This window comes from Lethenteron reissneri, chromosome 57 (assembly GCF_015708825.2).
Source record: "Lethenteron reissneri isolate LAM-NWPU_2019-01 chromosome 57, ASM1570882v1, whole genome shotgun sequence".
NCBI classification, from domain to species: domain Eukaryota; kingdom Metazoa; phylum Chordata; class Hyperoartia; order Petromyzontiformes; family Petromyzontidae; genus Lethenteron; species Lethenteron reissneri.
The window spans coordinates 1,785,004-1,812,501 of NC_083835.1; the positions used below are offsets into that span (position 1 = coordinate 1,785,004).

Genomic DNA, 27,498 nt, shown 5'->3' on the forward strand with positions numbered 1-27,498 from the left:
GCCAAACAACCTCTTTGTGTGCTGTGCTGGTGGAAACGATATTGCATTCCCTGCTACTTATTTGTTCGCACCAGCAAATGTTGTATGGGCAGCTTTAGCGTAACGGTAAAGGTTGTGGTTATGCAGTTAGTGGAAGTTACTGTCCAGGAAAGGTAAAGAAGCTACGTTATTTTGGACAAATTTTGGGACAAAGAGCTCGTATGTAAAACATAAAATGACGTACTTAAGCGCTTTAAGTACGTCTTCACGAAAGCTTCAAATCAAGATTGCGGACATCCTGTTGGGCTGCATAGGGGATATTTGTCTTAGTCTGTGTGTCTGTGTGGTTTTTTTCTTTGCTTTAAAAGGGTGAACTGGGCTCTCAGGGGTCTTCAGGCCCACCAGGAAACGATGGACTCCAAGGCCCAAAAGGTGATGGCTCGCTGTGAGGGTTAGCCGAGAGCGGTGGTGGTGGCTGCGATGCTGCACATGGCTGCCTTCTGGCTCACCAGAAGGCAGTACAGCAAGTGGATTAATCGGCACCTGTTTCCATCTTTACGGCGATGGCCGTTGCCACTTCGCGCCTGTGGCTTTTCTCCGGGTGCTCCAGTTTCCTCCCATTTGTATGAAACATTCATTAATTTCCCATGGCGAGATGTTGACTGCCTTCCCCTGGTATACAGGAGGTCATGGGTTTGATCCCGATCCTGACAATGCCTGTGTATTTGGAGTTTGCATGTGCTCCCCGTGGTCCAGTGTATTTTTCTCTGGGTCCTCCGGTTTTTCCCTCCACATTTAGATTTTTATTTTTAATCTGATGTAGCAGAGATTGGGATGCCACAGTTACTTGTGAGCATATTTCACGAGTTCTTCAGTGTTTGGCCTGCTGTCCTCCGGCAAGGTTTGAGCCTGACTTTCGTCAGGGACACTGTTCGTCCACCATTGGCCACTCGCCACCGCTGCACGATATATGTCGACATTTTCACCCCCGAGGTTCACTCAGGGCAGTCTCCTCAGACCCCACAGCGTCCCGTATAAACAATACAATAATTAAACAATTCCCGTCGCATCCCGTCGACTGCCGCCGCCATTGGGGGCACCACGGTGGCGAGATGTTAACTACCTCGCCTGGTGTACAGGAGGTCGTGGGTTCAATCTCAACCCTGACGCCAGCTGTATATTTAGAGTTTTCATGTCTCTCTCCCCGTGGCCGCGTGGATTTTTCTCCGGCCCTTCCGATTTTTCCCTCTACGTTCAGAATGAACGTGCGTTTGGAATTTTCAGCCGCTAGATATGTCCACACTATAAGCCACTTTGTCGAGCTATCAATTTGTGACCAGGTCACTTCTGAAAAAGAGCTACGTAGCTCAGTGGGCCTTACCTGGTCAAATAACAAAAATCTAGTTCATAGTTTTTTAGGATATGAAGCTACACACTCGAGTACCTGGCTCAGTGTTGAAGACATCGACGCTGGCTCGGAGTGTCGTGGAGAGCGCCTGCCCCAACCATCTATGAAGCCTCTGGTGTTGTGCTGTGCTGCTGTGCTACAGGGGACCCCGGAGATGCCACTGCCATACCTGGAAGCCCCGGGTCAAGGGGCGAACCAGGCTTACCTGGTCAGCCAGGTAAAGCAAATCCATCGCCTCTCACCACTCGTCTCTCAACGCACATTCCCAGAACGATTTGATCCTATGTGTAGTGGCGGTGATAGTAAAATCATATTTTAAATCATTAATAGCTAAATTTCGATTTAAAGCTTTCGTGACTGCAGGGATTCATCTTCTTGGTTCTTTCGGTAAAGTCACGTAGAAGGGAAGTAATAAAATAATAAAAATTAAACATAATAAAACAATTCTCACGACGTTTCGGCCACAACGCAAGCAGCCGTCCTCAGGTGAAAACCAGGTCCGTCGAGGCGACAGAGTCTGAATGAAACAGCACACGAGCTTGGAGCATATATATAAGCTGGGCGCATTGACAAAGGAATTTGCATATCAAAAGGAATTTAGCATATTTATGGGAAATGCAGGAATGTGATTAGTACTGCATATGCATGTGCATTATGCAGGATTAACAGCATCAAAGGGAGCTGCAGTTACTGCTGCTGCTGCAGTTGCTGCTGCTGCAGTTTCTGCTGCTGCTGCTGCAGTTGCTGCTGCTGCTGCTGTTGCTGCTGCTGCTGCTGCAGCAATCATTAATCAGAGGAGTAATTTCCTGCTGGGTGTGTCATGCTGATCCACTCCATTATTATCAACATCATTAGCCATGGCCTATCCACTGCTGGATTAAGCGCCTCTTCACATCGTCGCCATGCCTCGCATGGTCCCACGACACCCGCAAGCCGTCGTCCTCGTCGATCAGTAATAATCATCCCCTGCCCGAGCCCACCTACTCTTTAGCAACACTCAACACAACGTCTCTCCGATCTGCCCGCGTTCCCTCTGCACCACGCGCCGTTCCTCTCCCTGTCCCGCAACCAAGGGTGCGCTGTTCATCTCCCGTCCAATTGTCTCTGTTCCACGCCAAACGTTTCTCATCCGGACGCCAGAGCCGGCTATACGCACCTCGCGGGGTTGCTGATGGTTTGCCACGCTTCACGTTAACATCGCAGCAATGACACGGAGCGACGTGTGGGTCAGCGCGAGACGCCGCTCTCCGTGTGCGTGACGCTGCGCAGGTGGACGCGGTTTTGAGGGCGACCTGGGCCAGAGGGGACCGAGCGGACTGCCGGGGGTTCTGGGTGCCAAGGGGACGCGGGGAGACCCTGGCCGTGCGGGCGCACCTGGTACTGTGCTCGCCGTTGCTCTCCTTCTTCCCATGCCAAACGGATGTGGAATGCCCACCGCTGGCTCACGTCCATCGGGAAATATATTAGCGCAGCCTCTTGCATAAAGGAGATTGTGTCGCCTCACAGAATGCAATCGCTCCGCTTCCAGCGAGTGGAGGGATCGGAATGAGGTTTGAAGTGTTTCGGGATTTCCATGTAGAGCCCAGGGTGACCCCTAGCGGCAGCTATCTCTGTGTGGCGCAATGTGTACACGGCATCGGCCTGCTAGTGGGCTTTCGGCTGCTAGCAGGGGGGGTCATGTGGTGGACCGGACCGTCTTCAGATTATCAGAAGCCCGATAAGATCAGTCGGTGGTGGCGCGCCCCTGAAATTTACCACTACAGAAGCAAAGAGTTGGTGGGCCACAAAAATGTTGTAAAATTTCCTTCCCGCGGGTGCCGAGGTCGCCATACCCTGGTTTGCTAGGCGATTGCAGTACTGCAACAAATGGATGAATCCCCATCTGTTTCCATCTGTACATGGACAGAGTGTTGTGCCACCTCGCACATGTAGGGTTTTCTCCTGGTTCTCCTCGAGTTTCCTGCAACATGTGCAATCACTCAAGAGTGGAGTTTAGCGCAAATATTCCACTGTAGGGCCACAGAGCTTGGGCAATTGCCGGCACCGGCTCTGGCTGCCTTCCCACTTTATTTGCCATTCCCCATGACTGCGCTTCACGAATTTATCACTTTGATTGAGGGTGCATCCCAAATGATACGGTCATGTCGAAGAAGAAAAATACGGTGTGTTTACAAATCAGGAGAATGTACGTATTTTGTATGTATGATGAATGTATGGTGTATGTATAGTGTATGTATGGTGTTTGTATGGTGATTGTATGGTGATTGTATGGTGTATGGTGTTTGTTTTGTGATTGTATGGTGTATGTATGGTGTATGTATGGTGTATGTATGTTGAACTTATTTCGCACCGGACGTAGCCAAAACGTGGTAATCGGAGGTGCGAATATCACCGTGGAAAGCTCTCTTCCGCTCGATGATTATCAACGCGTTGCTTTAATCTGGCGAGAAGTGTTTCCTATAATCCGAAGATTATGGTGTTGAACGTATTTGATGAGGTGTGCGGTGTTTGTAGCCACGATGAGGGGTGATGACCACTGTGTGTGTGGTGTGTGTGTGGTGTGTGTGTGTGGTGTGTGTGTGTGGTATGTGTGTGTGGTGTGTGTGGTGTATGTGTGGTGTGTGTGTGGTATGTGTTTGGTGTGTGTGGTGTGTGTGGGGTGTGTGGTGTGTGTGGTGTGTGTGTGGTGTGTGTGGTGTGTGTGTGGTGTGTCTGTGGTGTGTGTGTGGTGCGTGTGTGTGTGTTGTGTGTGGGGTGTGTGTGTGGTGTGTGGTGTGTGTGTGGTATGTCTGTGGTGTGTGTGTGTGTGCAGGGTTCGCTGGCAATCCAGGCATTCCGGGTTTGCTGGGTGCCGCGGGGTCTGAGGGCCAGCCAGGGTCCCGTGGCACTCCGGGCCCGACAGGACCCACCGGGCAAAAAGGTTTCCTTCGCGACAACCTCATGACAAACAAACGGGCCGCACTCACCACACTCACTGACGTCGCTCACCGCACTGCAGGTCGTAACACTCGCCGCTTCTTCCCTCGCACCGCTCCACTTTGGATTCCCTCCCATCGTCTCTTTTCCCCAAGTTCGCATAAAAAAAAGAACTTTGCTCAATTCAAGAAGACGCGTGACACTCGTGCCTATTGCCACCTTCATGCGTGCTGTTTGTTGCTGGCCATTTGATGTTTTGGACCTTTTGGGCCTGTGCTGAATAACTGCGTAAAAAAAACAATTGACCACATTCACTCACCGCAAGCTGTTCACCGTACTCACCTCATCGCTGCACGGCTGCCTGCCTTGCTCATCCATGGTTCCTCCTCGTCCCTCTTGAGCCGTTCCCTCTCTCCTCTTTCGAGAGCGAGCGAATGCTGTGCCCCTTCCAAGTTTGATACCGTTATTATTATTAGTATTGCCGCTGTGTTATTGTCATACGCGAGTGTTACTTTTTTTTCCCTCGTCAGGTTCCCCTGGATCTCCAGGGACGGACGGACTGGACGGAGTCCCCGGGCAAAAGGGACTCCAGGGATCCCCGGGTGAGTCCGAGCTAACGCCACCTCCCACGTGACTTTCACTCAGACCCATCGATGTCGCCTCTACAGGAACTCCTCTACCTACGAACATTCGACTTACGAACTTTCAGAGATACGAACAAACCTGTCCGTATGTCCAGTTGCCTGTTCGGACCGAGAGTCGTAAGTTCAACCACCACAGAATAGATGGCAGTGGTGGCATCTACATCTGCAGAACATGAATAAATGAAGAACCAATGGCATCTACATGAGATTATACAACGTTTAAAGCCGTTCTCCCTTGTGTTTAGTGTACATGCCGTACAACATCTATTGAAATCAACAGGAGTAAAATTGAACAAATCGACTTACGAACTGACCTCTGAAACCTAACTCGTTCGTAAGTAGCGGAGTCCCTGTACATCACACGGCACCATTGTATCTCAACTCACAGCGGTTAGCCGACTGCCAAGCCCCCATCTCTGTAACACAGAATTTTGTACGTACGTATGTTGAACTTCTTCCACCCCATACGTAGCCAACCGCGCTACTTGTCACGGCAGTTTGCATTCATGATGCAATGTTAGCGATGATAATGATGGCAATCGACAGCAGTGGCAATGCTGCTGATTGATAGAAGGGATGATTCGTATTTTCATGATGATTGACGGATGTTGAACATCGTTCGCACCGTTCGTAGCCAACTGTGCTAATCGCAGGTGCGGGACAGTGATGATGATGCTGCTGCTGCTAACGATGGAGAGTGACAATGATGATACTGGTGATGAGCGGCTATCCCATCGCTTCATGACAGTGATGACACTGATGGTGAACTGACGGTAACAACAATGGTGATGATGATGGTGCGGTACCCCTCGTCGCTGAGCAGGCTCCTCGCTGCCCGGATCTGAGGGCCTCAGCGGTCCCCGTGGTCTCAAGGGCGTTCCCGGTACCCCGGGCCTGGGGATCGGTCCCAGCGGCATCCCCGGGGAAAAGGGACTCAAGGGGGACATAGGTGAGGCCTGGAAACCAGCCGCCTCCACGCTCGAGCTCAAGCAGCTTTATCCATGGGACTCTTTTCTGCCAGGATCAAGTCTCTGTGCTTAATGTAACAGGTGTCTTATTTGGTGTTTGGACATCTAAACATCTCCAGTGTTAAAGGCTTTTTCTTAATTTTATCTCAACACGATCATCTCCTCGACACCCTCCTCATCCTCATCCTCCTTGTCTTCCAGTTCTTCATTATCATCCTCCCCCATCCCCTCATCATCATCCTCCTCCACCTCCTCATCCTCCTCATCGTCATCATCATTATCATCATCATCATCATCCTCCTTATCATCAACATTATCCTCATGATCAGTATCATCCTCATCATCATCATCATCTTCCTCCATCTCCTCATCCTCCTTACATCATTATCCTCATCATCATCCTCCTTACCATCAACATTATCCTCATGATCAGCATCATCATCATCCTCCTCCTAATCATCATCATCAACATCATCCATCATCATCATCATCCTAATCATCATCATCAACATAATCATCATGATCAACATCATCCTCATCATCATCATCCTCCTCCTCATCATCACACACACCTCCCGTGAAGTGTGGTGGTCTCGTTGTGGACGAGCGCTCTCTCACCACGTGTGCCCCTGTGTTTGGTTGTGCCCCCGGTCCCGTCCCGTGGCGCCACTCTGCATGGCCGTGCCGGGGGTCGGGTGGCTCTACAGGCTGCACTGGTGAGTACCGCCTGTTCTCCTCAAACGCGTGTTTTCACAACGCGATTTGGATATCACGCGATGAATGTACGAGGGAAAACGTGTGTTTTATAACGCGGATGCGAATTGGGTATAACTCGATCGGTTGAACGGAACTATCTTGATTTGCTTTCGTGACTGCAGCAATCCATACTCTTTGGTTCTTTCGGTAAAGCCACTTAGAAAAAAAATAGATCACGATATTTTGATGACGTCATCCGGTGGATGACGATTGCTTCAGCCGGATGACGATTGCTTGCGTTGCGATCAAAACGTCGTGATCTATAATTTTTTTTACCTACTTGACTCTACCGAAAGAACCAAAGAGTATGGACGTAATTACGTCGCGCGAATAGCATCACGCAAGGCGGGATGCTGCTGGATGTTTCTAGATGTTTCTAGATGCTACCCATGTTCAACCTGCATGCGCATCTCACGTGGTGTCGCGCACTCTGTGGTGCCTGAACCTCTGTGCAGGTGAACCGGGTGTCGAGGGTCCCCGTGGTCCCATTGGAGCTCAAGGTTTCCCTGCTCCCCTGCCAGGCGAAGAAGGGGACCAGGGTCCCCCAGGAGCACAAGGATTTCCAGGTAGAGAGCCATCCTAAACCCCTGTCTTCCTGAACCCCCATCTTCCTGAACCCCCGTCTTCCTGAACCCCCGTCTTCCTGAACCCCCGTCTCCCTGAATCCCCATCTTCCTGATCCCCCATCTTCCTGAGCCCCCGTCTCCCTGAACCCCTCTCTCCCTGAACCCCCGTCTTCCTGAACCCCCATCTTCCTGATCCCCCATCTTCCTGATCCCCCGCCTTCCTGAGCCCCCATCTTCCTGAACCCCCGTCTTCCTGAGCCCACATCTTCCTGATCCCCCATCTTTATGGACCTGTGTATCTGAAGCCCTGTCACTGAGCCATGTCGTATGCTGCTAAGTCTTGGTGCATTTTAATTATCGCGCTACAGGGGGCGTTTGTGTCCACAAAATCGATTCCATTTGCCCGCGACCTCCCTTACAATCGTGTCATGGTCAGTACAATGGACGTGCAATTCCAGAGGTCACCGGTTTTTTCTTCAACGCCACTTGAAACGAAGCGACGAGTTTCTTAAACCCGCCCCCCCCCCCCGAATCTGTCCACCAAGCAGTATAAATGTGTGCGGCACAGTTAGTCTGTGATTGGCAGGTCCGCGTGTGGCGGGGGTAAAACGTGAGTCCTCTCACCTATTGCATCTCGTCAAGGAGCATGAACTACCACGCGAACTCCGGCCATTCCTCGCAGCAGCGGCTTTTAGCTAACCATCGCACAAAGACGGTCACCGCTTCGTGCGGCGCTTTCGGATGCGCTTCTGCGGCCATCTGGAACACTCTTCCTTCCGATATTGGGATGCCACTGGAGCTATGAACTATTAAATCAACGAGATTTAAAACTAATGTCTTTAGAACGGCTTTTTGTGTTGTAGTTTGTTGTCCTTCCCCCGAACCTCCAATTAGCATGATTGGCTACGTACGGTCCGAAAGAAGTTCAACATACATATTACAAAACGTCTGACCAGCATGGAAGAGTCGGAGAAAATAACCTCTTGAAGGGGTCCTCGAGAACTCCATTCATTGGAAGCCCTTCCGCCACCAGTGGGGCGGGCGGGCGGGCGGGCGGGCGAGCGAGCGATCGGAGGGCAGCTCCTTTGCCTCTTGTTTGTGCGTACAAGCGCTGCGACCACGTGCTGGCGTGCAGGTCCAAGAGGCAAGTTTGGGCCCTCCGGCACACCCGGCCTCACGGGAGCCAAGGGGGTGGAGGGGCCACCCGGAGATAATGGGCCGGACGGCCCAGCAGGGCCCATGGGCAACGGTGGACGACCTGGCGTGCCCGGCCCTCCTGGGAGCACCGGCCTAAAGGGTGGGTTTGTGTGTGTGTGTTTTTGTTGTGCGGAGCGGGAGTGTGGTGCAGCAGTTCGCATGCTGCGCCATACGAACGCGGCGACACGAGTTCAACAGCTACGATTACCTGAACCGATCCTGGGACTCCCATAGGTCGCCTCAGCCTCAAATGATTACCTGGCTGCCGGCCTCCGCCCTTGGTCATGTGGGGCCCTTGGTCATGTGACCACATGATCACATGACCAAGGGCCCCAGATGACCAAGAGTCACATGACCAAGGGCCCCTCAATCCCGGCTATACTAAATGGCGAGCGGTGGCGCAGCGGTTAGCGCATCGCCCGCTACGAACCCGGCGTTCCCCAAGTTCGAATTCCCGCTCACGGCCACCAGCACCAGTGGCGATTATCTGAAACTGGTCCTGGGCCTCCCCTAATGCTGACTCAGCCTCAAATGAGTACCCGGTGCCGTGCGGTGTGTAGTACACATCGGCACTGGGGAGACAAAGGTGGCCGGGCGTGGTGTTGGCCACCAACCCCCTCGTGCCGTGCCGGCCTTCATAGGTGCTACTCATACCTGTCAACCCCTTATCAGTGCCCTACCTTACTACAGACCAATTCAGACCTTAGTGGTCACCTCGTGCCCCTTATAAACCTCAACCTTCATCATACAAAGTCCCATCACAAGGGAGAAACACAAATAGACATTTCATTTTGCCCGTATTGAAACGGCTGTACACCGTATGGACCTGTAAACTCAATTTCCCTGTTCAAGAATACGGGGTAAACCGGATGGGTTGACAGCTATGGCTACTCGCTAACAGCACTTGCCCCAACATTACGTTCAGGCTATACGGGGGATCTTTGTCCGTCCGCACTGTGACCCCTCTCCTCCCCCATCAGGGATTAATTTCTCACTGAATATTTTATGGTGGAGTACATGGCAAGTACAGTAACTCGTAGCCACGGACATAAGGAGATGTGGTGTGCGGGTGATTAAATATTTTCTGGGGTTACCTACATGGACATCGCCAGCTGAAGTTAAGCCCTTGACACCCATGCAGTTGCTGGCAACTTGTTACCATTCAGCCAGCAGTCAGCCCTTGGCTGGTACTACAAAAAACGCTGTACATTTCCAGTAGCACGCCAGCATCGGCGACCGTCATGGGTGAGTTCAGGAGGATTAAAGTTTATTTTGCTGAACCAGCTGGGAAGTCAAGAGGCAAGGGTCGGAGTCTCATGTGGCTGTGTGACCTGGGTGACCGAAATGCCCAATTTTCTTTTTTTTAAACAGTTCGGCATTTGAAGCATATAGAACTCGGAGCAAAAAAAACGTGAAATTAAAACAAAACCGCACAAACGTGAGTCGTTGTTAAACAATGAATTCCCCGGAGCGTGAGTTGGCTCGCCGCAGATTATTTTTAGACTGTGGGGCCCTTTTGCGTGGAATTCATCCGGCACAGTTTCCCTGTTTGTTCGGGAACACGTTCGCTGTTACCCTGGGCACAGCATTACCTTCCATGTAAGGGACGTCCTCACCTGTTACCAGAATATGTATTTACCTGAATACAACCTTGAATGTCTCACGAGCTGTGGTGCATTGCTTCGCGCATTGCGCTACGAACTTGGCCGACCTAAGTTTGAATCCCGGGCCACAGCTACAATCAGCGGCGGGTGACATCTGAACCTGTCCTGGTCCTCCGCTAGGTTGCCTCGGCTGTACATGACTATCTGGTTTGGTGTGTAATCTCCAACACTGGGGAGGCAAAGGTGACCGGGTATGGTGGTAGCCACATCATCCCCTCGTGGGCCGTGCCGATCTTCGTAGATTCTTGCTAGCGGCACTTGCCCCAACTGTCTGTCAAGGCTATACGGGGGATCTTTGTCTTGTTGTGCCCTCAGGACCGCGGGGAGACGCTGGCTCTCAGGGTCCCATCGGAACACGGGGTTTCCCGGGCGATCCAGGATCCGCTGGAACGAAGGGAAGCACGGGGCCTACAGGTAACCCCGTCGCACTGAAGTAGGCACGTGATTATACCCATCATGCCCAAAAGCATTGACGTATGAAAGCATTATCATAAACACCGCACCTCCAATTAGCACGGTACGGTGCAAAAGAAGTTCAACATACATGTGTTGTATCGTAGACGGAGGTACTCGGAGACGGAGGTTGAGTTAGGGGCTTCCGCCAGGGTTTATTAACACTTATCACTATCCCTGGTTCCCTCTTTACCCCTTCCACTATCCCCGTTCCTCCAGTGACCCCGCTTACGTTACGGGGTCTCCCTTATATACCCTCGGAGGGGTGATGTCGCGTGCACTGCCCAGCGCGTGCGACCCCACGTCCCGTGAGGTCACCGCACCTGACAGCGCACACGACGCCACCACTCTCCACTACTCCTCTACATCACCCCCCCCCGTAAAAAAAAACAGCCGACCCGGCTGCAATCAACCTTAGGGCAGCACGGCCCTTCAAGCAGAACAGTAACAACAAAAAAACAAAACAAATAGAGCCCGAAGGCCTCATCCGCCGGATAGCGCCGAACGGGCGCCAGGGGCTAGGCCCGCTGAACGGCCATCAGGGCCGTCACCGGAGCCGCACCCCCCTCGAGCGGGTATGCGCTGCTGGCCCGCTCCCTCGTGCGGTGTCCGCCACCCGTGCAGGTGGGCCGTCAGCGGGCAACAGGCCCACCGCCGTGGCCTCCGGTGCCTGGGGGGTCTCTGTCGGCCTCACTCGGGAGGGGCCTGGGGGCACACACACAGGTCGGACGTCACCTCCGTCAACGAGACCCGGCCGGTCAGGCACGCCGGATACATCATCAGCCGGCCGCTCCGGAATTGGGGGTGGATCCCCCAGGGTAGATGGAACATAACGTTTGAGCCGGGACGGGTGCACTATCCACTGCCTGCGACCGAATCGAATCCGGACGCATTGCGGCCGGCGGACCTCCACAACCTCCACGGGTCCCTGCCAAGGGCGATGCAATTTGGCCGATGTGCCAACGGGGACCTGGGGACAATGCAGCCACGCTTTTTGACCCGCTACCCACGGGAGGCCAGCTGCCTGGTGTTTTGGCAGCCGCTCATTAGCCGCCTGCCGGCTTGCGGAATTCTCGGCAGCGGCCTGTCGCGCCTCGCGCAGCCGGTCAAGTGCGACCTTCAAAGGGGTCGGCACCGACGACCCCTTCTTGGAGGAGCCAACGTCCATCTGGACGTGCACCGGGGGCTCCGGTTCCCTACCGTACATTAAATAAAAAGGCGAAAATCCCGTGGAGGCATGAGGGGCCAACCGATACGCCGCCAAGACCCCCGGGACGAACAGGTCCCAGTCTGACTGGGACGTGTTCACCTGGTGGCACAGCATGGACGTAAGGGTGCGGTTCAAGCGCTCTACCATCCCATCTGACTGGGGGTGGTAGGGCGAGGTGCGGATTTTCTTGGTGCCAAGGAGGTCACACACCTCCTTGAGCAACCTAGACGAGAAATTCCGCCCCTGGTCAGTCAACAATTGTTCCGGCGCGCCCTTGTCAAACACGTATCCCTGGACGAAGGCCTCGGTGATAGAAGAGGCCAACTGATCGACCAAAGGCCATGCCATGGGCCAACGTGTGAGGTACTCAACGCCCACCAAGAGGTATTTGTGGCCCCGTTGGGATGCAGGGAATGGCCCCAAAATGTCGAGCGCCACGAGCTCATTAACGCGAGAAACCCGGATGGACTGCAGCGGGGCCCGGTCCTGGACAACTGGGGCCTTCCTCCGCGCGCAGTCGTGGCAACCCTTCAAAATCAGTGCTACGTCACCCTCAACACCCGGCCAGTAATAGTCCCGCTTAAGGGTCAATAAGGTCTTGTGGTAGCCAAGGTGCATAAGCTTCTCGTGAATGGCTCGGGTTAATTTACCACGCAGGCTAGTGGGCACAACCACACAATAGCGTTCCAATTGGGCATCCCAACGCATGAGTAGTCCGTCATGCACGGCGATCGCCGGGGCAGCCGACGAAGCTAAGCTCCGGGCGTTATGTCCGACACGGCGCCGTAGCTTCAGCAGAGAGGAATCCTCCATCTGCAAGCCGGACCATACCTCCCGGGGAAGTCCAAGGCCGAAATCTGCGGTCGACGCCGCACCTGGAGGGGTGTCCGCCTCGGCCGACGCGACCAACTGGGCCGCGGCGTCCCCTGGGGCCTTGCAACGGCTAGAGCCCAGGGCGCAAGCACACCCGCCGCCTGCCGGCAATCGGGATAAACCGTCCGCATTTCCATGCTGTGTCCCCTTCCTATGGATTACATCAAAAGGGTAATCCTGGAGCACTTCGAGCCAGCGAGACAGCTGACCCGAGGGCTGACTAATCTTCAGCGAATATTGCAGGGCCGCGTGGTCGGTTCGGACCGTAAACAGCCTACCGTACAAATATGGTCTATACAACTGAACAAAATAAACTATGGCCAAAAGCTCCCTCCGGGTCACACAATATCGCTGTTCCGTCGAGGACAGAACGCGACTGCCATAGGCTACCACCCTCTCAACCCCGTCGACCACCTGGGCCAGGACAGCCCCAATTCCCGTGTCGCTGGCATCGGTATCGAGCAGGAAGGGTTTCGTAAAATCCGGGTACCCCAAGGGCGGCGCATCCGCCAAGGCCGTGCGAAGCGCCGCAAAAGCCGCCTCCTCCTCCGCGCCCCAGTGAAACCTTTGTCCTTTGGCGGAAAGGGCGTGCAGTGGCTTCGCAATTGTCGCAAAATCGCGGACAAACCGGCGATAGTACGATGCGAATCCAACGAAGCTACGCACCTCCGCGACAGATGTGGGAGTCGGCCACGTCCGGACACAAGCCGTTTTATCCGGGTCCGTGGCGACACCTGACGTGCTAACAATGTGTCCCAAATACCTCACCGATGGTTGTAGCAAGTGGCATTTCTGGGGTTTGAATTTCAAGCCAGCAGCACGCACTTTGACGAACACCGCCTCAAGGCGTTGCAAGTGCTCGCCAAACGTACGGCCAAAAACAATAACGTCATCCAAGTAGATTAGACAAGACTCCCACTGCAGCCCCGCCAAGACCATCTCCATGAGACGCTGGAAGGTGGCCGGGGCCGAATGGAGACCCATAGGAAGCCGATTGAACTCGAACAACCCCTGGGGCGTGCGGAACGCTGTTTTGGGTCTAGAGGCCTCATCCAGTGGCAATTGCCAGAAGCCGGAGAGCAAATCTAAAGTCGAAAAGAACCGCGCGCCCGAGAGGGCGTCCAAGGAATCATCCATGCGAGGCAATGGATATGCATCAGCCACCGAGATCTTGTTCAATCTACGAAAATCGACGCAGAACCGGAGACTCCCGTCCCGTTTCTTGACTAGCACAATGGGGGCACCCCAAGGGCTAGTAGATGGGGAGATGATGTCCGCCGCCAACATTTCCTCGACAGCCGAGCGGACATGATCTTTTTCCGCTGGGCTAAAGCGGTGGGAATTAAGTCGAATGGGGGCCGCGTCGCCCGTGTCTATGTGGTGGTCCAAAAGAGTAGTGCGACCCAGATCAAACTTACTTTGGCTGAACACATCGGTGAACCGTTCGATGAGGTCGCGGAGTTGCCGACGTTCCCCGAAGGACAACGAGGCATTCTCGTCGCACAACGTGGCGATCCATGATGCGTCGGGGTCCCCCGTGCGCATCACGCCCGCCACGACCCCTCCATCCGGGGCAGCGCTCTCGGGTGGAGGAGCCGGGGTTGCGTGTGCCAGGACGGCGCCGGCCGGGACTATGACCGGCAAGGGTCCCGAATTGAGGACCTGCAAAAAAAGGTCCTGGCCCCCCGACACGGCTGTCAAGGCGCCCACCAACCCCTTCGTCCTTGAAAAGTAGCTTGACGGGGACAGGAGGATACCCGTCTCCGTGGAGCCCATTTCGAGCGGTTTGCGCAACCTAAGGGGTATCAGGATTTGTGACGCCGGTGGTACGGTCACCGGCACTTTATTCAAGGCCCGTACACCGGCGACCAAGGGAGACAGGACGGTAGGTGATTGTAGGAATTGCAGCCGCCTCCCTGACGGCATTTCCACACAGCCCTGGTCAACGAGAATTCGGATGGGCATCCTAGACAAAAAGTCGGTCCCCAAGAGGCATGGCACTGCCAAGGTCCTGGAGACCAAAATCGGCCTGGCCAACTCAATCTCGTCAACCCGAACCGACGCTACAACGTGGCCCAGGATGCCCAAACTGCCGCCGTTCGCGGCGACACAAGCCCCGCGAACCGGCCTTAATGGACCCACGCTGCGGGGTAGCAGCCCAAAAATGGCCTCAGAAATAATGGTGGCCGACGCCCCCGTATCCACCAGGAGGCGAACGTGCACCCCTTGCACATATCCTGCCACCGCTGAGGAGCCGGCAGCTGCCGCCACCATCCTATGCGCAAGCGCATCCCAGTGGCGGGTCTGTCTGGGCCATTGAGGGGGTGATGACGATGGTGCACCCGACCCTTCGAGGACAACCCCATGACGATGGGCCCTAGCCCCGCTAGATGCATGAGGTGAAGGGAGCGGCCGCGCAGATGATGCGTCGCGACTCGCCTGGGGCCCCGAACCCGATGCCAAGGAGGGTCTGGGAGAAGGTGGAGTCCCTTTTCCAAAGGCCCCCGGGGCATTCCGGCAGCCCCGCTCAATGTGGCCCCGCTGACCACAGCGGAAGCAGGCCACCGTGTCCGCCTCCTGTGGACGGGAAGGTCCCGGCCGCCCCCGCTGCTCCGGACGGCGACCACCCGTCCCCCTTCCTCGACGATCGGGCATCGCCAGGGCCGCGAGGGTGTCCCCCCCGTCCGGCGCCAGGATCCCCGCACACGCCGCCATCTGAGGCCGTTGGCGGAGGGAGAGGTGCGCCTGAATGTTTTCTGCGACCGCCAAGGATGTGATCTGCCGATCATTGTTGATCGACAGAGCAATTCCTAGCTCCCTTGCCAGGTCAAGCAGCTTCCCCAAGGCCATAGAATCAAGTGCCCTGCCGTACAGGTCAGGGTATGCAGCCTGCGCCAGGGCCAGGAGCGAGCAGCGGAAGGCCAGCGGCAGTTCCCCCTCCTCCCGCCGCCGCAATGAAAACTTTAGCTGCGCGGTGGACGGCGGCTCAAAAACGTTGGCCATTTGGATATAGGCCGCCGGGAGTGTAGCCCGATTGGCCGGATGGATGGACTTGAAGGCCTGCAGAGCCCTTTCGTCCAAGCAGGTCGGAAGCGCCGGCAAGGCCTCCTCCATGGACCAGCCGACCAACATGTATGCCGCGTCGAACCGGTCCTGGAAGGCCGACCAGTCGCCCCCTTGCGCGACAAACGGCGCAACGTCGGGTAACCTGCGCTGCCATTGGCCGCGCGGCGCCGCGAGGTGTGGAAGCCAAGCGGCACCTGCGGGCCACCCAGCGGACGCGACGTGTTGCGGCGGTGGCAGCATTGCGGCTCCCGCGGGCCACGCCGAAGACGCGGAAAGGTGCGGTGGTGCTGCGGCCCCCATGGGCCACGCCGTAGGCGCAGCGAATTGTGGCTGAGTTGCGGCCCCCATGGGCCACGCCGTAGGCGCAGCGAATTGTGGCTGAGTTGCGGCCCCCATGGGCCACGCCGTAGGCGCAGCGAATTGTGGCTGAGTTGCGGCCCCCATGGGCCACGCCGTAGGCGCAGCGAATTGTGGCTGAGTTGCGGCCCCCATGGGCCACTCCGTAGGCGCAGCGAATTGTGGCTGAGTTGCGGCCCCCTTGGGCCACGCCGTAGGCGCAGCGAATTGTGGCTGAGTTGCGGCCCCCATGGGCCACGCCGTAGGCGCAGCGAATTGTGGCTGAGTTGCGGCCCCCATGGGCCACGCCGTAGACGCAGCAAAGTGTGAAGGCGCCTGCGCTTTCGCGACCCACCGGTCAGCGGCGGCGTACGAAGCCACGGCGTCGTCCCGCGACGCGGCGAGGGACCACGGCGTTGCAGCCTCAACGGGCCACGCCGAAGACGCGGCGGTGTAATTCGGGCCTGCAGCGGCCCCCGCGGCCCACCCCGCCGGCGCAGCGAGGTGCGGGACAGCGGCCGCAGCCGCGGCAACCTCTCGCGATGCGGCGAGGCACCACGGCGTTGCGGCCTCCCCGGGCCACGCCGTAGACGCGGCGGTAAAACACGGAGCCGCGGTGGCCCCCGCGGCCCTCCCCGCCGGCGCAGCGAGGTGCGGGACAGCGGCCGCAGCCGCGGCAACCTCTCGCGACGCGGCGAGGCGCCACGGCGTTGCAGCCTCCATGGGCCACGCCGAAGACGCGGCAGAATAACACGCAGCTGCGGCGTCATCCATGAGAAGGGACGCAGGCACGGCGAGGTGCAGAGCCGCGGCATCGCCGGTGTCCGGCCCCGTGAGCGCAGCGACAGGTTGAGCCGCGGCAGCACCCGCGGCCCATTCCGGCGGCACAGCGATGTACGGGGCAGCAGCAGCCGCCGCTGCCCACCCCGGCGGCCCGGCGAGGACGGCACGCGCGTACTTACCCTGGGCCCCCCCGGCGGGCGCCGCTTGATGTAGAGCCGCGTCGTCGCCGGCGGCTGGTCTCGCAGGAGCGGCGTGCCGAGAAATCCCGGCCGCGTCGGTGGAGAGACGCGGCGTCGCGGTCGCCATGGCAGCCGTAGCAGCGGCCGCATATGGCTCCCGAGCCAACATGGCCGCCGCGGATTGCGTCGCAGCCAACATGGCGGCCATTTCCGGTGGAGCGGTCGCTGGGAAAACTGCGGCGCTTTCAACGTTGGCAGTTGACAGTTGCTCCCGTCCCGCGTGCGGGGCGGTTGGCTGCGTCCGCGCCTCCACCTTGGCCAACCTGGCTGTCAGCTGCCCCACCGCCTGCAGGAGCTGCTGCAGCAGAGCTGCGGGGACGCTCTCCGTCTCTGGCGGCGGCGGTGAGCTGGCACTCCCCGCAGCCGACTCCTCCCGCTCCGGCCCGCTCGTCTCCACGGGAACCGTCACCGGGGTCCCGGGCTCCGGGGTCACTGCTGGAGCCTCCTCTCCGCCTTCGGCGCCCTCCAAGTCATGTGCCGGTGGGTTCCTACGCCGTGCGCCCGCTTTATACATGTTGGCGACGGTGTAAACTTCTGACACCAGTTGTTGTATCGTAGACGGAGGTACTCGGAGACGGAGGTTGAGTTAGGGGCTTCCGCCAGGGTTTATTAACACTTATCACTATCCCTGGTTCCCTCTTTACCCCTTCCACTATCCCCGTTCCTCCAGTGACCCCGCTTACGTTACGGGGTCTCCCTTATATACCCTCGGAGGGGTGATGTCGCGTGCACTGCCCAGCGCGTGCGACCCCACGTCCCGTGAGGTCACCGCACCTGACAGCGCACACGACGCCACCACTCTCCACTACTCCTCTACACATGTACCGTTAATATCCCGATATAGGGCCACAGAGCTAATTGTTGGTAGGGCCGGTTCTGGCTGCTGCCTTCCCACTCGCCTGTGGTCGTCGCACACCTCTGAGGACAGCGCCCAAAACGGTGATGACGTTGACGATGACAATATTGATGACGACGAAGATGATGATGATGATGATCAACTACGATGATGACAATTGTTGTTGATGATGATGAAGATGATGTTGACGTCAGCACACGTCACACATCGTTGTTCCCGACCACGTCGTGACGAGACCCCACCGAGTAGAATGTCAACGTCGCCGTTCGTCTCCGCAGGCGTCGCGGGTGGCCAGGGACCTCCAGGCCCGCCCGGGAAGCCAATGAAGGTCCAAGCGGCACCCGGGTCCAACGGCCTTCCCGGGATCCCGGGTCAGATGGGCTTCAAGGGCGACGCTGGAGCCAAGGGCCTGCAGGGCCAGTCAGGTGAGGCTCGGAGTGGGGGAAAGGATCCTCCGTGGCGATGGCAGCGGAACTCCTAAGGGAACTTGGGGGAGCAGGGGCAGCCAACCCGTGGGGCTCACGAGGCGGACGGCGTTCTTGTGCAGCCGACGTGCGGCTCCATTGACGGGCACAGGAATTGTGCCACTTTTCGGTGTAAAATGTAATTTCAGTTGCCATCTTTGAACACATCAAAGTGTACAGTTTGTCTTCATGGCCTGTTCCCATCTCCTGGCGAAATAAAAGCATCGGATTGAAACTAGTCCTTAACGAGAGCGGCACTCGCGTAATTTGGCAGCACGTCGCTGCGGTAAGAAGAGCGTCTTCTGTTGTTCCTCTGCCTCCCTGTTGCACCCGGAGGCTGGGCGTGCGTGTGCGTGTGGAGTTGACCTCGTGACCCCAGCATGTGTGCGTGTTGATGTGTGTGCGGAGCGGTCGTGTAGCGGTGACAATTGGACCTAATAAGACGAATAAACGGAAGTCAAAATCGTAATTACGTTTTTTTATTTTTGGCGACTCCATCCCACCGCGCACACAAACGCCGCGACCCACCTGGCGCGGATCGATCTGTTGTCGTGTCGTGTCCAAGCGCAGCGGCGAGGACGAATGTGCACAAGATCTGAACAAGTGAATGCACACCATGCTCGGGTATGGGCAGGATCATAAGTCTTATCCAAAGCTGATCAAACTGCCTACACGACTTAAGTCCTGTATTTGTCATCACGGGATGCATAATACAGTGAAACTGCTGTCTTATCTTCATTGTTGTTGGTGACCTACCAATGTCTGCAGCCAGGATCAATCGATGACAATCCTATTACCTGCAGATATTTAACAGATGAGATGCGTCGCACCGTTATTTATTCTGTTTAATAATACTTCTCTTGTCCGTATGCATCTGTGCAGATAGGGGTTTTTTTGCGGATAAGCCATAGTCCCCACATACCGCTCGTATCAATGCGGATAAGAGGAGCAGCAACCCACTACTCTGTAGAGTAACATTGGTATAAACGCCTGTTACAATATGAACAGCGCATTTAAAACGCGTACTATTTTATGTGCTGTTTACAAAGTGTGTTCACAAATCCACACTGAGAAACACGATGATTCACAGAGGTGTGTCAATTATTTTTTCGATATTGTATTTAAAAAGAGGTACTGCAGGTAAGTAGTTTTCAAGGCATAGTTTAACAAGACAACACTTGCCACCATCCTTCAAACCCATTGGTGAAAAGAGCAAAGATTTACATTATAAAATAATGTTTACGCGAGAGCCCGGGGCTTATGGGACCCCGGGGTCCCGCCATAAGGTTCAATTATCTGAACCTGTTTTGGGCCTCCCCTAGATTGCCTTAGCCTCAAATGAGTACCTGGTGCAGTGCGTAAACATCGCCACTGGGGAGACAAAGATAACTGGGCCTGCTGGCCTCCGTCGGTTCTCGCTAACGGCACTTGCCCCAAAAGTCTGTGAGGGCTACGAGGGGGATCTTTGTCTTTGTGTGCGCGTGTGTTATTGTACAGGGGATCGGGGCAACCGTGGGCTGCCCGGCCTGAACGGTCGGGACGGGCGGCCCGGTGCCGCGGGGTCGACCGGCGACCCCGGCAACTCAGGATTCCCCGGAAAGATCGGGCCGCAAGGTGAGGGCTCGCGCCGTGGCCTCACGGTGCGAGAACACCGTGCGGTAGTGCGGTGGTGCGGTAGTGCGGTAGTGCGGTAGTGTGGTGGTGCGGTGGTGCGGTGGTGCGGTAGTGCGGTGGTGCGGTAGTGCGGTGGTGCGGTGGTGTGGTGGTGCGGTGGTGCGGTAGTGCGGTGGTGCGGTGGTGCGGTAGTGCACTGACTGACGCAGTGTGGGTGCAATATCACGAGGGGAAAGAGACGCCGAGCCTGAGGGATACGGTGGCGCCCTGCAATGATGATATTTTATGTTAATCTAACCCGAGTCTTTGTCTAAATCCTCATCCTAAACCAAAGCTCGTCTTTGCCCAAGAACCTCACATAAACCCTGCTCACAACGCTGTCCTTAGCCTTAACCCCCTGTGTAAACAAATTCCTCACGTTAATAGCAACTCGCAACACAAACCCACGCCCTCCAATCTACTCCCAACCCTTCTCCATCATTCACGTGGACCAAGAGGACGGTGGTGCTGGAGTCGACGCGATTTCGTGGAGGCCTTGGGAAGTCCGCGAGTGAAGTTGCAGGGATGCATGCGACCCCCGTGCGAGCAATTCCCTCTCTCTCTCAGGTCGTCGCCACGGTGGCGAGATGTTAACTACCTCGCCTGGTACACAAGAGGTCGTGGTTTGAAGCTTTCGTGACTGCAGGAATCCATACTCTTTGGTTCTTTCGGTAAAGTCACGTAGGGAGAAAATTTTAACAATACAACAACAACAAATTCACAACTGCTGGATTATTATTTTTTCCGCCTGAGGACGACCGCTTGTGTTGTGATCGAAACGTCGTGATTTTTTATTTTTTGTTTATTTTTCTACCTACGTGACTTTACCAAAAGAACCAAAGGGTAAGAGGTCGTGGGTTCGATTCCAACCCTGACGCCTATTGTATTTTGGAATGTGCGTGTCTCTCTCTCCCTCCCCCGCGGTCGCGTGGATTTTTCTTCGGGTCCTCCGGTTTTTCCCTCCCATCATTTGTGGCCAGGTCTCTTTTGAAGTAGCGCTATATAGCTCAGTGGCTCTTACCTGGTTAAAAAAACATATAATAGTTGCCATGCTCCATGTAACTTGCAAAGGTTGCGAAGCTTTATCTGGTTTCGCCATCGATGGGCGCCGGGGTCTTTGCGTGCGAGCGGCTTTCGTTGGCCGACATTTAAAGGCGAGGGACGGGGGGGGGGACACCGCGAGTGTTTCGTCAGCGGCGGACAGCTGCCCCATTGGGGGACTCGTTCTAAAAATAGATGCGGGGAAGGCGAATTGCGAATGCTTCGTGCGAGTCGTGAGAACGGGTTTGCGTTTTGCGGGCGCGCGGGTGTGCGCCACCCGTGTTCGCACGTGGGTTGCATCGCGTAGAGCTGCGTGAAGTTCTTTGTGAGCGAGCGAGCGAACGTCACAGGCATGCGGAGTGATGGTAGAGCTGTGGCCTTATCTGCCCCGGCCACCGCCGCTCAACCCGAGGGCCAGGCCTGACCACAAGAGGGGAAGCTGGGTCGCTAAGCGCTGCCTCTATTGTGCACTGGCGCCTCTGGCCAAATCGACCCCGGAGTGCGCCCGACACGAAATGACATGTCACGATTCAACGATTATCGGCATATCAGTTTCCCGTATTTTTTTAAATAATTGTGTCTTACAATTTCATCGTCTTGTTTTGATGCTTTAAAGTGCTGTTGAGCAGGAACGCGGTTTGCTTAAACGTTCTTCAACTGCGGTTCACTCAACGCAAACCTGCCACGAGCCTTGCAATCAGTGCAACTTTACAATCAGTGCAACTTTACAATCGATAAAACTCTTAGCACGCTCGTGCTTTCAGAAATATAGGACGTCGTGTAACCACCACGCCGGCAATTACTCAGGAACCCGTTCTCCGCAGCAATACTTGAATAGGGTTAATAGCTGGACATTTTTTTACGTCATTTAACTACACGTCACGATAAAAATGAATTGAACATTTTATTGTCTTGTCTGTAACCTTGACAGGGGGGTGAAGTGTTGAAGGGCATTTAAGATAACGACGAGATTCACAACGCGACGATGTTTCGCACAACGAACGGCGCGATAACCGTGGATCGTGCGACCTGATCATCTCACCCACTCGCCTGTCCCGCTCGCACAGGCTCCGCGGGCCGGAGCGGAACTCCCGGCCCGTCGGGGATGCCGGGCCGCGGCATGAACGTGGGCTTCCTGCTCGTGAAGCACAGCCAGACGGACGACGTGCCCATGTGCCCCGTGGGCATGGGCCGAGTGTGGGACGGCTTCAGCCTGCTGTACGTGGAGGGCAGCGAGAAGGCCCACAACCAGGACCTGGGTGAGTGGTCCATCGTTCTGAGCACGCTCACCGCCCTCCGACACTCCACCGCATCGTCGTCGTTGTCATCATCGCCATCGCTACACCCAACGTCATCATTGCCATCGCTACACCCAACGTCATCATCACCATCGCTACACCATACGTCATCACGATAAAGACTCGGGAGCCTCTCCGAGTGGAGTATGTTTGTTCGGCATGGATTTCCTCCAGGTTCTCCAGTTTCCTTCTGTAGCTAAAAAAAACATGAAATGTAACTGGTATTGGCCAAACATCCCTAATGCTGAGAGATTATACACACCACACAGCAACAACGCTCTGACTGCGAAAACTTGGCAGGACACTCCTGAAAATGATTCTGGTTACTCAGTGAGGTGTTGCTGGCTTAAGCGCAGTCTAACACACAAAATAATAAGAATCATTTGGCCTCTCTCGAGGCTATGTTTTGGCTCTCGGACCTGGACATGGAATTGTGAGTATCTGTGCGAAGCCGTACACAAGGATGAATCATTCACAATCACTCTGCCATGACCCTTGACCTTTGCATAGGAGTCCTGACGCACTGTTGACCTAACCACACGGGCCGTGCGTGTGTGGCGTTGACCTTTGTACCCGGGAAGTGAAGCGGAGTTGTTCGTAACCAGCGAGAAATTTTATTATTCATAAAAATATATGTTTTATCACAGTTGCTAAGCACACTGAAACAATTCCCAAAACGCCAAGCGGTCAACAACAAATAGCACTTCATGAATCAAACATTTTTGGGTCAGATCGCCGTGTGAGTAAAATGTGTGTCGTACACCCTTCCTCCGCCCGACAAGGCCAATTCATAAAGTTGTCACGCGATTAACAAACACGCCAATGTATCACTGCTTCAGCAGCAGCAGCACCAGCGGCAGTGTTCTTGTTGGAGAGCGATTCTCAACATTTAGCAATTGAGTGCGGACGTTTCTCTGGTAGTTACAGCCAACATCATCATCACACAGTTGCCAAAATATGAAAACGTCCTCCAGTCTTGGACCTTATTGATGTTTTTTTGTCAGTTTAGGCCACGTAACGATCTGGCCCGAAGTTTTGCCATGTAGCCCCTCCACTACCTGACAGAGCCAAACAAGTTACACGTTCCTGTATTGCTGCACAATCACGAAAAATAATATTGGCTGTGAAATCCTACACGTTCAGTTAGCACAAGCTCAGAGTGAACACGTGTATTCAATTGAGCGAGGTTATAAGAACCCTGGGGGAAAGAGACGGAGGGAGATTTCATTGTGGAGCAGTGCGATGGAAGAAGCCGAAAGAGAGAAGTCTTGTGACCTGCAACGTGGTGAGTGGGTGGGTAGGTGACTGGGTGAGTGAGTGCATTATGACCTGTAGCATGGTGAGTGAGTGTGTTGTGACCTGTAGTGTGGTGAGTGGGAAGGTTAGTGGGGTGAGTGAGTGTGTGGGTGGGTGGGTGGGTGAGTGGGTGGATGAGTGGATGAGTGGATGGGTGAGTGAGTTGGGTGAGTGGGTGAGTGGGTGGGTGAGTGAGTGAGTGGGCGGGTGGGTGAGTGAGTGAGTCAGTGAGTGGGTTGGCGAGTGAGTGAGTGAGTGAGTGGGCGAGTGAGTGGGTGGGCGAGTGAGTGAGTAAGTGGGTGAGAGGGTGGGTGGGTGAGCGAGCGAGTGAGTGGGTGGGCGAGTGAGTGAATGATTGGGTGAGTGAGTGAGTGTGTTGTGACCTGCAGTGTGGTGCTTGGACACTACTATTGGGACGAAACTGATCTGGCAGCTGCTGTTTCCCTTGCGTGGTTGTGCTTCCCGCTTCTACGAGGCACTTCCCGCTGACTAAAGGCCACGCTCAGTTCGATGGGGAAGCCCGCTCGCCCACGCCATTCCCTGTTCCTCCTACACTGCCCACGATGGTTCGCGCTACCCCCCTCTGCATGCACAATGCACACGCCTGGCGTTGGGGAACAGTGGTGCAGTGCTTGGCTCACTGCGCCTACGAACCCTGCGACCTTCAATTGATTCCCGGTTATGGCCAACATCAGGGGCGAATGATAGCCCTAACCGGGCCTGGGTGTCCCCTACGTCCATTCAACTTAAAAATTAGTATCTAGCGGGGTGTCTAAAAAACAGTACTTGGCGAAACAAGGGTAGCCCAGGCACGGTGCTTATCACACCACCCCATCTTGCGCTGTGCTAAAATTCATAGGTGCTGACTAACAGCACTTGCCCCAACAGTCTGTGAGGTGATACGGGGGATCTCTGTATTGGTGTACGGAGTGCGCACATTCTCACGTGGCTGCACGTGCGAATGACTCATTGTCGATTGTTGGGCCTGGCGGATAGTGAACCACGCTGCGCGATGGTGATTCTGGGAATATTTATTCTCCGGAGAAAGAGGCGGTCAGTCGCAGGCAGAAACTGTGGATGGGGAGGGGGGGGGGCAGGGAACCGGCAGCGCTGGTGGCTGGGGCAAGGGAGTTCCAGAGCCATGGGGGGCAGTGGAGGAGAATGAGCGACATTCCGCCGAATGGAGGTCCACCGTGCCATGTGACGTACCAGCGTGATAGACTAGAACAGTGGCTCTCAAAGTGTCGTCCCTTGACCACCAGTGGTCCGTGACGGTCCTTCAGGTGGTCTGCGGGACTGCAGGTTGAGCCAGAAATAATGACAAAGTTGATCCCTTTTGTTTTGGACATTAATTCATATTTGACACATGATGATATTTAATTAAACAAAATTAAGTTAGGTAAACTACCCTGATTAAACTATGCAAACCCTAAGATAACCCCCCCCCCCCCCCATAAAAACCTTATAGCTGCGTAAAATATATCTACATTATTTTCCGGTAATATGAATCATGTTGTATTGCTGGCATTTAGAGAGAGAAGCGAGATGTACCACGCAATGCCACGTTACGTCCCATGCGCCGCGCCGTCGAACCCTCACTACCAACGAGCCCCAACGTTTCGCCTGACCCTGCTACCGCAACCCCCCCCCACACACCAGGGCTGGCCGGCTCCTGCCTGCCGCGCTTCAGCACCATGCCCTTCGTCTACTGCAACATCAACGAGGTGTGCAACTATGCCTCGCGTAACGACAAGTCCTACTGGCTCTCCACGACGGCGCCCATCCCCATGATGCCCGTGGCCGACGACGACATCCGGCCGTACGTCAGCCGCTGCGCGGTGTGCGAGGCTCCGGCGCAGGCCATCGCCTGTGCACAGCCAGGACGTGAGCATCCCGGCGTGCCCCGTGGGATACCGCAGCCTCTGGATCGGCTACTCCTTCCTCATGGTGAGAGAGAGGCGGTGGGAATTGGGGGGCCCGGTGAACGTGGAAGGTTTGGGGCATCAACGTTGGTGGACGTTGGCCCGACGTCAAAGTTGGCCCGGCGTTGCGTGTTTACGGGCGCGAGTCGGAGTGTGGCTTTTTCGTCGTCGTTGATGTGTGTTCGTTTGTGTAACGGTTGCTATGGACAGGCCCAAAGTTCCAAAATGCCCAGTGGCCAGAAACTTAACAGCACGGTTGATGCTGTTGTAACGCTGTTACCCACCCCTACTGGACATCTCTGAGAAAGAGCTTTATAGCTTCATCGGATTCCTCCAGTATAAATAAATATTCTGATTCTGTAATGCTCTTGTTGTTGGTGTCGGCCTATAACTTCCCACTGCAGGGCAAAAGTCTTACCCCACACTCTCCCATTCCTCCCTTCGTTGCTGCTTGCCTGGTAGCAGCCTCCGAACGCTTTGATTGTCGGTATTGCTGCTGCCTCCTCTCCCGCTACCTTCCTCTGCTCACGTTGCTTTCTCTGGGTTTTAATCGCTTGGAGCTTCTCGAATTGAGCAACGATTAAAGGGACTTGGGAAACGAGACTGTCGGGAAGGAATTTACCTGCAGTATGGTGGGCGAATTACAGAACGTTTGGTTTGCGAATTGATTTTGATTCGAAGCTTTCGTGACTGCAGGAATCCATACTCTTTGGTTCTTTCAGTAAAGTCACGTAGGTAGAAAATAAAATAAATCACGACGTTTCGGGCGCAACACAAGAGCTTGTGATTGATTGTGCACACTGTCCGCCACAGCAGACGCCACTCTGCGTGAGTATGCACTACATTTCTGCTGCCCTTCCATTGTAACGCGAATCTTTCGTCCTGTTTGACCAATACGGCGCCTGCCTCGGACGCACCAAATGCAATAACGTGCCCTCGGATTGCCGGTTTCGAGCCACTCATCTTTAACCGGCCTCGACGTTGGCTGCATATTTTGCATTTTATTCCATCGGCGGGTTTTCTAGTGGCCCGAGCCTGCTCTCGATCGTCTGAAAAATCGTCCACGCGTGTCCATTCGTGCCTGCCTCTGCTCAAATCCCACTTTGCCCACGTGTACCCCCCCCCCCCCGCCCCCTCCAACAGCACACGGCCGCGGGCGCGGAGGGCGGCGGGCAGTCGCTGGCGTCTCCGGGCTCGTGCCTCGAGGACTTCCGCGCCACCCCCTTCATCGAGTGCAACGGCGCCCGCGGCACCTGCCACTTCTTCGCCAACAAGTACAGCTTCTGGCTCACGGCCCTGGAGGAGGCCGAGCAGTTCGCCGAGGCGCCGCGCCCAGAGACGCTCAAGGCCGGGCAGCCGCGCACCCGCGTCAGCCGCTGCCAGGTGTGCATGAAGAACCTCTAGCCGGGACGACGCCATTAGCCCGCCCGCCCGCCCACCCACGCGTACGGGCAGACTCGCCGGTTCCCCCCCCCCCTCTCTCTCGTTCGTCGCACGCGGCTCGGTCGCCTCCGCCGCCACCGGAGGATTCGCTGCAGTGGTGGCTGGGTTTGGGGGAGGGGTCAATGTAAAAACTAGAGAGGTCGGGGGGGGGGGCACGGCACCGTCGATGTTAAGCAAACGTGAGCCAGCGGGAGTCACGGTAGGATCGGCTTTCGTCTGTCGTGCATTCTACCTCGGGCTGTCTCACCCCGCCGCCCGTGTGTGGATGGGGTAGGGGCTGTTCATGGTTATGGGATTTCGCCAAACCCGGGGAAACGTTTGAAGGAAAAACCGCTACTGGTACTAAATATTTTACCGACGTTTTTTTGACTTGACTAAGAATATAGAAGGGGGGGGAGGGGGCTGGGCCTCCAGCTTGGGGATGATCAGCCCCCAGCCCCCCTACCCCACCACCCCACCCCTCCACG

At 55.5% G+C, this 27,498-nt stretch overlaps 2 protein-coding genes across 3 annotated transcripts in view; one reads left to right on the top strand and one right to left on the bottom strand.

Annotated features, from left to right (window-relative positions):
* LOC133357202 (collagen alpha-6(IV) chain-like) overlaps positions 1–27,111 on the top strand; it is a 143,440-nt gene extending 116,329 nt beyond the window's left edge. The window contains 16 exon segments of the mRNA XM_061575031.1: positions 348–411; positions 1,530–1,604; positions 2,657–2,764; positions 4,200–4,307; positions 4,834–4,905; positions 5,771–5,896; positions 6,623–6,631; positions 7,127–7,237; positions 8,373–8,534; positions 10,414–10,512; positions 18,193–18,339; positions 19,876–19,992; positions 22,140–22,331; positions 25,326–25,534; positions 25,536–25,613; positions 26,732–27,111. Of these exon segments, the coding sequence (XP_061431015.1) occupies positions 348–411; positions 1,530–1,604; positions 2,657–2,764; positions 4,200–4,307; positions 4,834–4,905; positions 5,771–5,896; positions 6,623–6,631; positions 7,127–7,237; positions 8,373–8,534; positions 10,414–10,512; positions 18,193–18,339; positions 19,876–19,992; positions 22,140–22,331; positions 25,326–25,534; positions 25,536–25,613; positions 26,732–26,992 (1,938 nt within the window). The 3' untranslated portion in view covers positions 26,993–27,111.
* On the bottom strand, positions 10,682–17,866 carry LOC133357336 (transcriptional regulatory protein AlgP-like). Of its 2 annotated transcripts, none has more exons than XM_061575236.1 (2): positions 16,999–17,866; positions 10,682–11,256 (listed from the first exon to the last, which is right to left on the bottom strand). In XM_061575236.1, exons 1-2 carry the CDS (start codon positions 17,570–17,572, stop codon positions 11,099–11,101), a joined length of 732 nt encoding a protein of 243 aa, XP_061431220.1. In that variant the 5' UTR covers positions 17,573–17,866; the 3' UTR covers positions 10,682–11,098. The 2 variants fall into 2 exon arrangements, with proteins under 2 accessions (XP_061431220.1, XP_061431219.1); XM_061575235.1 differs by lacking the exon at positions 16,999–17,866 and adding an exon at positions 15,074–16,029.
* Positions 27,112–27,498: the final 387 nt, after the last annotated feature.